This window comes from Synchiropus splendidus, chromosome 14 (genome assembly GCF_027744825.2).
Source record: "Synchiropus splendidus isolate RoL2022-P1 chromosome 14, RoL_Sspl_1.0, whole genome shotgun sequence".
Lineage (NCBI taxonomy): Eukaryota > Metazoa > Chordata > Actinopteri > Syngnathiformes > Callionymidae > Synchiropus > Synchiropus splendidus.
In genome coordinates this window covers 11,492,612-11,504,924 of record NC_071347.1, presented here as the reverse complement: position 1 = coordinate 11,504,924, position 12,313 = coordinate 11,492,612, and the positions used below count along the sequence as shown (strand labels likewise).

At 42.3% G+C, this 12,313-nt stretch overlaps 1 protein-coding gene across 22 annotated transcripts in view; it reads right to left on the bottom strand.

The window, feature by feature from the left end:
* mical3a (microtubule associated monooxygenase, calponin and LIM domain containing 3a) overlaps positions 1 to 12,313 on the bottom strand; it is an 83,844-nt gene that overhangs the window by 8,196 nt on the left and 63,335 nt on the right. For 11 of the 22 annotated variants that reach the window (XM_053884499.1, XM_053884498.1, XM_053884500.1 and 8 more), the window contains 5 exons: positions 11,503 to 11,553; positions 10,737 to 10,844; positions 9,191 to 9,284; positions 8,130 to 8,180; positions 7,603 to 7,653 (listed from right to left, as the gene is read on the bottom strand). In XM_053884499.1, coding sequence (XP_053740474.1) covers positions 7,603 to 7,653; positions 8,130 to 8,180; positions 9,191 to 9,284; positions 10,737 to 10,844; positions 11,503 to 11,553 — 355 coding nt within the window. Of the gene's footprint in view, positions 1 to 2,744; positions 2,844 to 7,602; positions 7,654 to 8,129; positions 8,181 to 9,190; positions 9,285 to 10,736; positions 10,845 to 11,502; positions 11,554 to 12,313 lie in introns of all 22 variants that reach the window. The other 11 variants (XM_053884501.1, XM_053884511.1, XM_053884520.1 and 8 more) reach the window with 6 other exon arrangements.

The window sequence follows — 12,313 nt, the reverse complement described above, 5'->3', positions numbered from 1 at the left end:
ATCTGAGCCCGTCCCAGAAGATGCGGAACTCCACGACAACGCAGGAGCAGCTCGGTTTCACAGGAACTCTCGGCTGTATTTTATTTTTTTCTAAAGATGATTATAAACCAATCAGCCATAACATTGTGAGAAAATACTTTTCAAGTGTTGGCAAGGTTTCGGCCATTTTTTGTTCTCAATTGTTTCACTTTTTGAGAAGTAAATCCCCCTCAATCTGTCCGTCCCTTCATACAGTACCCTGATGCGCGACCACATGATGCCTCATGGACCACTTGTTTCGATGTCTCCACTTTGTTTGGATCATCTTTTTTTTCCGAAGTCATGGCGGCTCTGTTTTAAGCTTAGGGAGTGCGCCATGATCATTTATACGTAGCGGAACCTCGTATCTGTGGGTGATACGGCATCCGATCGGCGGTGGACAGGGTTCAGCTATTCGGTTGCCCCACCCTTAAGACACCAAAATACATTACCTCATTCAACAATAGCGCGTCTTTTACAGGTCAAAAGGGCAGAGGCCAGTATTTTAACCACCAAGCCGTTTTAATAACTTTCGCTGTGCCTCCTTGGGATGTTAGCATGTTTTCAGATTGGTGTCTTAACATTTACTTTCTTTGATGAGAGAAGGCAGAAGATGTCCTTTCGTATCAGTGGATGCAGCGAGGTTTGTCAAACATGAGTGCAATGTGCCTCCACAAGCAGTTCAGGATAAGTAAAATCTTTGCAGTCAAACTTGCGGCGAGCATTTTGGTTTCACCATTTCATTTATTCTTTCATGAGGTGGCATTTGAAAGATAAAAATGTCAGTCAGATAAATTGAAAACTGATGTGAAGTCAAGGAATGAGGCGCAACATCTCTTGCGAAAATTGCCTTAAAAATGTGATTGTCAATTTTGGGAAACTTCACTTCTCCACGTGTTTTTAAAAGTTAAAAAAAATGAAAATTCTCAACTGGTTCAGACTGTGATCGCTACACCCTTCCTATCGACTGAAGCCAACCGACAAAACCGAGCCAAACACTAGGAAGAATGTTATGGGGGATTGGAGTCAAATATATATGAAAACAATGTGACGTCTTTTCAAGACACATCCACACTACTATGATTCAGTTTTAAGCACTTTTCACACACATGCTGCTCCATGTGCGAACATTTGGTTCCATTCCTGCCGTGACAGGCGAAATAATGTTTGTTTTATGACCAATTTTGGCATGAAACACAGCCGTGTAAACATCTGTTATATTGTGGCCATAGAAACCTTCTCCAACAGTTTAGAAGCAAGCACGTTGCTGGACTTTGATAATGAAGATAACCAGCAGAAGAATGTCTGTCATCAACCCATCGCTCCCTCACACAGCCTTCCCTCGTGTGTAAACTCAGAAGTCCACTGGAAGACATGCGCATCTCTTTGTGTCAACACAGGAACAATTTGCTAAACATAAACTTGGATGCAAGTTCTTCTTCTGCATGTGGTTTTGTTTTCATAGCAACATTTGCAAAGCAGTAATGACTCCAACAACGAAGTTGGACAAGAACATCAGAAGACTTTTTGCAGCTTCATAATGCATGTCAGAACTGTAGCTGGCGCTGTGGCTCACACGGCTAAACTTTTACTTCGCACTTATGTTTTAATAAAATCCCCAAATAAAACTGACTATTTTGTCAGGCGGCTACCTTTCCAAAACAAACCATAGAACTGTTGGAATTGGAATCGACTCACATACAGAGGTGAGTTGAAATGGAGGTCTGCGTGATCTGGAGAAGTGCAGGAGAAACACTGCGACTAGCTTCTGTCTATAAAGCTTTGGGAATTTGTGAGATACATTTTTATCTTCGTAGTAGAAGTTAGCTTAGAGATACTTCTATCTTGCTTGGTAAATGGACTTTCCAAACATAACTTTCCTCAGCTTGCCTTCATCTCTAGGTGAAGAACATTCCTTAGTCAGAGTGAAAATCCTGTTCACGGGTCCAACATTTGCCCCATGGTTTCCTTCAAGCTGGACACGGCAGAAAACTCTTCACCGTCATCACCTCACTTAAACATCTTTCAAGTCAAAGAAGCGGCACTCATCAGAGGATGACCTTGCTACACGACCTACAGCTCAGCAAGCCAATCGGAAAGTTCAGCCTTACTGTCATGATCAGAGCAAAGGCAAGTGAGCTGTTTCTCTAAAAGTACTGTATATCAAGACATATCAAAGTCTCCATTTGAGCCCAACACACTTGGAGAACTGGAGCTATTGATTCCCATCTTTGAGGCCTGGATGAATAACATTACAGTGGTGCCTCGGTTTTCGAACGTCTCGGAATTCGAACAAAAATTTTCCATTCATTGTAATGTGAAAAATCGATTCAGATTTCGAACAAATGGCTACTCGAACGGCCGCCTGGAACGGATTGTGGTGGAGAACCGAGGTACCACTGTACAGCGATGCGCAATAACAGCCATCTATTTGTTAGAAGGATTCTCCTGTAAACTGATGTTCATGCTAAAGCCCTGTGAGCCGCTGCAAGTTTCAAAACGGAAGCACCGACCTTGAACGTTTCATTGGGAACCATAGTAGTGTGGATGCCTTTTTAGTCATTTATGTTTAATCTCCTGGTCTTCTGTTGAGACTGCAACCTGAAATTTGGGGGATCTAGTGAGCACCACTCAACACACATAGGAAAAGACATTAGGGTTGTGGGATTAGAACAGGGGTGGACCATCTCCGGTGGTCCTCACAGGTCCGGCAGCAGTTACTTTACCTTCAGGGGAACAGCAGAGGCAGAGGGGCAGAGTTCTTCGACGCTGCATCCCCACATAGGACTCAACTTCCATAAGACAATTGGAAAGGGTGCGTAGGAGTTGAAGGGATGAGATGGAAGTCAGGGGGAAAAAAAAAAAAACAGAGGAGGAGTGAATGTGAAAGAGGACACACAATGTAGGAGAAGGGCAGGAGGGAAAGGACAAAGAGGGGCGTGATAAGGGAGAGAGAACATTGAGGAGAAATTCAAACAAGGGCAGGAGCTCTGTGATAGGAGGAAGACAAATCACCTAGGGAGAGGAGGCCGGAGAGATCAGCTGCGGAGCGATAGACGACACGCCAAGTAATAATAGGAAACCTCCACCACATACTGGGGAGAACACTGCTTTGATCTGGACTTCTTCCTCCAATTACACCTCCGCAGAGGGCGACGTCAGTTATACACCCACCAGGCGTAAACGCAGCGGTGATATTGTGAAAGTCTGCCAGCCATCTTCTCATTATCAAAGCTGTTACTCATCACCGGGAGATACATCAGCTCAGAACATAATCACATCCCATTTTTTTTAATGCTCCATCCTCCACTTGTAAGAACTACTTGAAAATGTTAAGACCACCGAGTGTAATTTGTTGCTTTTGAAGTGGAGGCGACTTTTGAAGTGCAAATGAGGCGTGTTTGCGGCAGATATTCGCAGAAATGAGAGATGGTGGATAAGGGATGCTAAACTCCAAAACATAAAAACAAGCCGGGCTGTGCATAAGTCGCAATGAAGTCGGAATATTTTTCCACTTGATGTTCATTACATCTCTGTTACCAGTCTGCAGTACATTCAAGGAGGAGAACGGATTGAAGAAAGGTTCCACCATGATGGCAGTAAATAACTAATACATTTGCCCAGTCAGTCAGCCACTACATTATGACCACCTATTCCATCGTCCCTTCCTGCATACTGCTGTCCTTTTCATTTCTGCACATTATTATTATGTATGTTTTATTTTTGTGTGTGTTAAATGTTTGCCTTTAATGTCTATGTGTATGTTGCCTTAACAAACCAAATATATAATAATAAATCAGTCTAATGTAATGTACTTGAATGTAATCTCATTAAATCTATTCACGGTGGTCAGAAGAAGCAGAAGAAGAGAGCAGCCAGTTGGATGATCTTATACACGAGTTCAGACTGCAAGTTTGAGTGTGACCATCTTCAAGCGTATACAGTTAACTGTCAAGCTAGAAACTATCACAGGTAGGTATCACAGGCTTTTCACACATATGGCATCAGTGGTCATAATGTTTTGGTTATCTGCGGTAGATATTTTACTTAAGGAGATAGAAGGTTCTAACTTAAACATCTTCAGAAAATCGGGGACAAAGGTTTTCATGTTCATCAGCCCAACATTCCTTTTGTTTTAAAACCTATTTCTACTTAGATCTGCATATGCATAAAGTGCATCATATAAATCCAGTGAACTAAAATACGGGTTGAATAAACTTCCAGCATCACTTTGAAAGCAGAGTGTCCCAGAATTGATTCCCAGCTATACGTGAGGCTGCATCTGAGTTTCCTCTGGATGCTCCAGTCAAATGCTTTCTTAAGCCTTTGGAGTAAATGTCAGTGGTGCAGCCTGAGTATTTCCTGTGATGGACAGACATGATATACTCTCTCACCAAATGTCAGCTCGGATTAGATCCCTGCAACAACTTCAGATTTGTTATAAACAGTAAAATACACCCAAAAACGTGAGTCATAAGAATTTCAAGTGACGATGCAACAATTCCCCATGTAAAGGTGAAGGTTAGTAAAGATGACAGAAAAACTCCCCGTAGCACCACTCACATGTGAAAAACTGCACCAAGTTCCAAAGATCCAAATCACACCTGTTAAACATTCAGTGAAAACGCCAGTCAAAGTTAGAAGCAGTGTCCACTTGAGCCTCCACCACACCTCTCACTTGCTCTAAAGAGCGTTCTACAGGAACACAGCTCGATCAACCACCGTCTTCTGGCACAAGAGCAGAGTCGTATCAAATGTCGACCAAGTTGAAATGATCCAATACTTACTTGATAGGTGACAAACATATGATCTCACACAACTAGCATCTATAAACTATGAATGAATATATGCACACGGGACAGATAAACGTAGTGCTGTAGTGAAGACTACATTACCAAGACCATAAAGAGGCCAAGTCCAAGACCAATGAGGAGGGCAAGACCAATACCAAACTGAATGCGGAAAAAAACAGATTTCCAATTTTAGCATTTCATTTCTTTGTTTCTTAAACAAATAAAATGTCAGTTTCTGCTGCAGTAAGAAATAAATATGTGTCTTTGTATAGTTAATAAATTTCTGCATTCAGTTTGGTGTTGGTCTCACCCCCCTCGTTGGTCATGGTCTCGACTGGGTCTCCAGTTAGGTGGTCTCGACTGCGACGCTAAAATAAAGGCAAAATGTAGACAGCTGGTTCAGAACTCTCATCCAGATAACTTGCATGTGACACGTCCAAACTCAGTGAAATAAACTTCTCTAAAGAGGGTTTAGTTTTAGGTCCACAAACTTGGTTTGGGAGGGCTTTATGCTGTGTATGCAAAACCACAGTCCAGCACCGGACCCCCGATTCAACAAATGAGATACACATATTAATCTATTAGTCATATTAGTACCACACCAGTCAGTTTGACAGACAAATCCATCAACTGCTACTTAAACATAAACACATGCGTATCATTTACTGGAGGTATATATACGCATGGCACTCATGTTTAAGTATACAGCTCAACAGCAGATAACACCCAGTGTTACTGCCAACTACTCACACTGTCCTCTATAAGGTCAAAGGTTAACCCCTTTAAAGGCTATAACCACACTCCAGGAGTTATGCAACTGAGCAGGTATGAGAGAGTTGGCGTGGGAAGGTGGGACAAAGCTAGAGGGGAGAGCGAGAGCTTGATGGAAGTTAATAAGATGAGGGGAAATGAATGATGGTGTAGAAGGTGATCATTTGTGACTGGGTTGATCTTATTGCTTTTCTTCCTGTAGGAGAGATCACATGACAGGCGCATGTTGCCCGGAACCCAAATTATCTATAGAAAATGGAATTTGTCATCCATCACTCAAACAGGCGTAAATGCCGCTGGAGGCAAGGATTTCATACAGCCACAGAATTATACTTTCACGATGCCCTTTTTAAATGGCAGCCAGATGGATTATGCAGCTGAGAAAGAACTGTAATAACCGTATGTTTAGTCATAAACAGCTATGGCAGTCAACTATTATATATATATATATATATATATATATATATATATATATATCCCTTATTTTTCTTAAAATTAAATTTTTTAAATTGGATTGGCTGCAGGAATAGGGGGAAAGTTCATCATGCAGTTATTTTGAAGATGAAAATGTGGAAATATTTTGTGAAGAATGTGGGCTCAAAAATGATGTAACTGATACTAGCTCAACAAAAAATATATTATTCTTGTTTATATCAATATTTAAAGTGTCGCCGACATAAATATGCAGTATGGAATGATCGTATATTGTCTACAAAGCTGGTCCTGCTGAACTACAACATTAAATAAGTGTAAATCCAGTTCTTAGTGAATCACATTCAGAGCCGTGGACTGGAAACCAGCCTTCGGGACATCACTGGAGGGAGATCCTGTCGGGACACTGCTGGAATGCATGTACAAAAAGTTCAGTATCAGGAGAGAAATGCCTAACACCTGCGTGACAGCTGGATGTGCTACTAGTGCCTGACAGCATGGAAGCCTGTTCTTCAGACCACAAGATGATACGACCATCATAACAAACATTTAAACAAGTTTAAAGAATGAGGGACGAGCAGCAATAATTATGACTATTTTGCCCTGAAAGTTTTGAAACTGACGGGGAAATACCCACGTAAAGAAATGGCAAGTGACAATAGCAATATTATCCCAATACAGTGGAAAGAAACTCTCAAAACAGCAGTGAGGAGGCGGCAATAGTCGCCAGTGAGTTCCACCGTTTGCCCAAATGTATTATGTTTTGTATTGCTGATCAGTCTTAAGATAGTTGTTGTCCGTCTGTCTATCAACAACGACATGGTTAAAAAAAGAAGTTCTTAGTTTACATGAACATGCTTTTCTTCCTTAAACGCAGTTTAAAAATCCCTCATTATTCGCTGGTATTGCTGCTACTTCCACCTGCGCACCAGTGTTTGGTACCTCCAGTGACATCACAAGATGGCGGCGGCATTTGACCCACTCATGAGAACCTTTTCGGAATCACAATGTAATTTATGGGAAAAAAATTCTACAGATTTTTTGCTGTTTTATAGACCGAATAAACATCCAGTATTTCCTCTTTCTGATTATGTGTTGGTTGACTTTGATGCCGGTGACACTTTAAATACCTCCTTAAAAATAAATATTAGCATTAGAAGCAAGGAAACGAAGACACTGCACAGCTCTGCTGGTGTCAGACATTTAACCGTCATTGTGCAGATGTGTGCCTGTTGCCTCTTACAGAAGCGAAGGCCGCTCTCTTTATCACCTTCATCACACACCTGAGTGGGTGCAGTGATGTCTGCTGACTTAACTCATCCATCATTCATGACAAGCGGGAGACAAACGCCTGATCCCGCTTAGCGCAAACTCTGTGAACTCTCAAAAATCTCGAGTATGGCAGAAGTGGAAGATCACGTGTTGCAATGAGGCTGTCAGCCAGCAGCGAGCCAGCCAGCCGGTCGAAGTACATGTGAGGGGTACAAAGCTCAAGTAGTCAAGAGGGGCGTGGGAGCCGGGGGAGGGAGGGAGGACTGATTCGGTTAGCCATTGGGTTAGTTTCAAGCGACAGATTTGAAATACATACCGCCCAGATGCAAGTCCAGGATTTCACTGTAATTAGAATCTCCCCAATAGTCTACAACGACAGGGATATATTAGAGATTATTGCACACGCCCCAAACTGGGAACACAAACATGTCCGGGCACAACAAGTCATGCTGCGAACACACGCTCACAAACACGGCGACAACATCCAACACTACTTTCTTACTACAGTGCAACTGCAAACAGTGTGTGAACAACATGGCGTTGAACAGCTTACATAGATTTGCTGTGATGGGCTACTTGTTTTGGTAATAGGTGCCAATTTTCATGGACCACACGAGGTCCGACATCAAAGGAGGTTGATGAAAAGAGGGCATATCAGCAAACACAAATCTATGTGGCGGAAATTTTCTCGGTCGCATGCAGCTCCAACAAACAATGGAAGACACGTGTTATTAAAAAAAAGAAACACAGGGATGTTGAAAAATGGAGAACTGTTGCAGTGTGCCACCACAGATGGATCCAACTGAACAGTGTCACATGGAAATACAGGCGTGACTCTAATACCTGATCTTCTTTTGTGCTGTTTGGGTAACGTATAAGTACCTTTATACAATCCTTCAAAAGAGTAGAGTGGTAAACATGTTAAAATCAACAGTTTAAGAGCTGCTGAAGAATTGTTGCGTCTTCTGCCAGCGTCACAGTTAAACAGACAGCCCTCACGTAACAGCTCATCTCTTAAGCCCACATGACCAATTCTTTGTTAATGCTGCTTTACATGCCTACTGGAAGTGCATCACAAAATAAGCTCTGCAGCGCTGGAACAAACTGTGTCTCTCCTCACAAATAATTTCTGCGACAGTCCCTGGTTGGGAATAAATTAGAGGAATAGAAATAGCTTTACTTGATAAAATTACAGGAAGTGGAGCAAATGAATGTAAAGGTTCTCTGGTAATAAGTGTGGTGAAAATAGTTTAAATTTACACTTTACATTTGAAAGGTCTTCATATAGTTAGTCTCAAAATAAATTAGGTGATAAATTAAGAGGATTTTACAACTTTTTCCTGCTCAACACCACAGGTGATTGTGTGTAAACAAACTTGAAAAGAAGTAGTGTTTTGGTGGCGACAGTTGTTGTGGTACTTGCACCTGAGTAGTCACTGTTTTAAAGCCGTCAAAGCAGTCAACATGGTGATTCAGAGAAGCTCTTTGGCAGCCCTTTATCTACAGGGCAGGTTTATTAAAAGTGTGTAGCCATATCTGACAGTTCAAGATGCTTTATTCTGCACACGGACTGAGATGGAAACTAATATGTTTAAACAACTCTTCATCACTAAAACTCACACTCATTTACCGGTACATTATGTCTTCCAAGTATTGCGCACTGTCACGCAAACTTCTAAAAGTAAATCAGCCCCTTTTGAAGTCAAGAGCGACGTGTTTTGGAAATGACTGCGTTCTAAGGGAGCGTGTTTAATGTCAGTAAATCTATGGCCCACAATGAAGCCATGGGAACTTTAAAAAATCCACTAGAATATAGCTTTTGTACCATTAGAGGACTGTTGCTTTTGTGAACACACAAGGGACCTTTTGAGGTGAATGTGACCACATATAGGAGTGTGTTTTACCTGCTTCTCCTCTCAGTGCCTTCTCCACTGCGACTCCTCTTTCCTCTAGCTGCCTCTGCTTCTCCTCCACCTGCTCCAACTGTCTCTGGATAATCTGGAACGGACAAAATGTTTCACACTCCAACACACGGACGCATGTAAACAGCAGCCGATCTCAGGTGGCTACACAGTATAATAGCATTAACCTCTAATTACAACAACAACAACACAAAAAAAACTCTTCAATTGGGAGGCAGTCGCGAAATGTACCTCACACATACCATTGATGCAACAGTTCGAGCTCATTAAAAATAAATATCAGTGGCGCGCAGGGAATGTAGCTAATTAGAACGGTATTGATGCCGGCTGCTGCAGGAGCCCATTGTGATGGATATTAAAAAATAATTTCATGGTTTGATACAAAGACGTAATTATGTGTCGCACCTCTCTTCAGACAACATTCCGACTTGTTGGGGGGAGGTCTGGAAATGGAGGGAACCACAGGGCTGCACACCGGAGCACGAGCTATTAACACTGGAGCAATGTGTCCAACCAGTCCATAGTATTGCAGTGAATACTCTGTATACACCACCGTCTTTGTTGAACCTCCCTCAGTCTTCATTCTTTTTAGACATTTCCCTAGCTTATTCCTCTCTTCTTCCTTCTGCTGTCCACTCACTCCCTTGCTCCTTCCACCCTTTATCCACTTCCTCAGCCTCCTTACCTAAATCTCATCTCTTGTGTTCTTTGGCTTCTTGCATCATGCTACTTCCCACATCCCTCTCTCATACTTCGTCCCCACTTCACACGCTCACCCCACTTTTGCCAGTCCACTCTCGCTCCTCACAGCTGCAGTAGTTGCTCACCATAGCCCCAATTTTGCTCCCGCCCACATCTCTTTTCCCCCTACCAATTTCATCCTTTTTTGCCCCACCACTCCCACTCTGCTCATGCTCGGCTCCTTCTCTTCTTCATCGCTCTCACATCTTCTTCCCCTATCACTCAGACACCTTTCAATAAGCTGGTGACAATGTGCTCTTTACTAGTCACCTTTCTCTCTGGTTCTTTAAGTTCTCTCACCACTTTTCCTCTCTCAACCAACCCAGCAGCTGTTCTTCTCTGCTCGTACACGCCCTCACGCCACCTTTCCAACAGAACATTTGGGACTGTCTTTGGATCGGTTCCCACTAAAGTCCAACCCGGACGTGACTAACAGGTTTTACATCTGATACCCATTCCCATTTATGACTTCAATAACTAATTTACTGACAATATATTGCAGTATAATTCCAGGTAATAACTACTATTGTTCAGTGCCTATCATCATTGGGCTGGAGGTGAAGGACACCAAAGTGAACAACAGCAATCTTTGGTCAGACAGTGGAAGCAAGAACCTTGCAACCTCATGTTCCAGAACATAAAGGCTCCCATCACTGACGCCTCAGCATGAAAACACGTCTCCAATACTGCACAATGCATGACCCAAAATATGAAAGAAGCAATTCAACTCTCCGTTTAACAGGTTTGCAACACTTCTGGACCTTTAAATGTTACTGCAGTAAATTACCTGAGCTCGGTGCAGCCTCTTAAGCTCCTCCTGCTTGGCTTGCCGTCGTGCAGCTTTCTGGACCTTCCGAGTCAGCTTGGCGTTCAGCTCCTCTTCCGTGTACGTTTTCTGTGGTCACAACGTTTAGGAGGTTACAATTCCGGTGCAATGTTAGCAACGCTGCAGCGACCCTTAGTGCTTCAGGAAACCAAAGGAAGCCAGGGAAAATGGAAGGATGGTGAGGAACTAAAATATACACTAACTAATACGAGGACAATGAGATACCAAATACACATATCTAACACAAGTAGCCAAGTTCTCGTGAGCAATCATTTTCCTACTGTGCTAGTATCACTGGCCATAAATCATCTATAATCATCTAAGTCACTGGAATTTCCACTGATAAAATCCTATTATGGAACACAGGAATACACCAGAGAAATAGATAATGCTTTGTGTTGTCTGGAATCATGAAGGGAAAATTGAGGATTAAAATATGAAGTTGGTGTAAACACAGTTTGACAGTGACAGACAGATTAATCCCGAACCAAACAAACAGCCGACAGTGTTTTTGTCACCACAAAGCAGTTGACAGTGTTGTGTTTTAACAAAACATATCCAGCAGTAGATAGTGTCACGTCTGTCACATGCGGCGGGTGCTGGTTAGTTTTTCTGCCAAACGTTGAGAGGGTGTTATCAATAGGCACATGCGCACAGAGGGGCGGGGCAGAGAATTGGGATGAGTGGTGCTGGAGCTGGTGATGTTATCGATGGCATGAAATACTACCTTGGAGGCGTACGATCTCTTGAACGCCAGTGCGTGAGGGACATACACAGACTTGGGGAAGACAAAACAAAAAGGAGGAAAAACAAACATGAAACAGATGACACGATTGAATGGGTGAGCGATGACAACAATGAAAGTAAAAATATATCAAATTTAGCTGGGAGGGTCAAACCAGGCGTGTTAATATCCCACACCAAACAAACACAACTTATTAGTGAAACAAAAACAATCATAAATGCACAACAAAATGAGGGGGATTGGAAACCTGGGTGACAGCTAGGGGAATGTACGGGGCTCTGGCTAGTCGACCACAAGCTGGAATCTCAATAACAAACAAAAGCCTGCTCTATATATACAACTACGGCCAGGTTGGTATGAGGAAATTAACCATGTGAATGCTCGACGATGCCTCCCATTGCAACATAAAAACTAATGAAATTTGGCCTGTCACTCATCGGGATTTTGAGCAGATGCAATACTCTCCTCACAGACTTCAAACAATTCAGCATCTTTAACACGTTAACGTTTCCACAACAAATGGCTACAAACAAGGAGCTAATATTAGCGACTTGAGATCAATAGTCAAGATGAAACTAGCAAGAAAAAAAAACATAAAATACAGACTTAATGTAAATGTTTAACTCATGGCAGTTTCAAATATTCTGCCCTATCATCAAACGTTTAGTAGAGAAAGTAGATATGGAAAAACACAAATAACATTTGAGAGATAAATTCGTCTAGAATACACTTAGTATGTAATTATTCGCAGTATCAGTAGTAGTAGTCGAGGTAGCTGTCATAGCAGTACCAC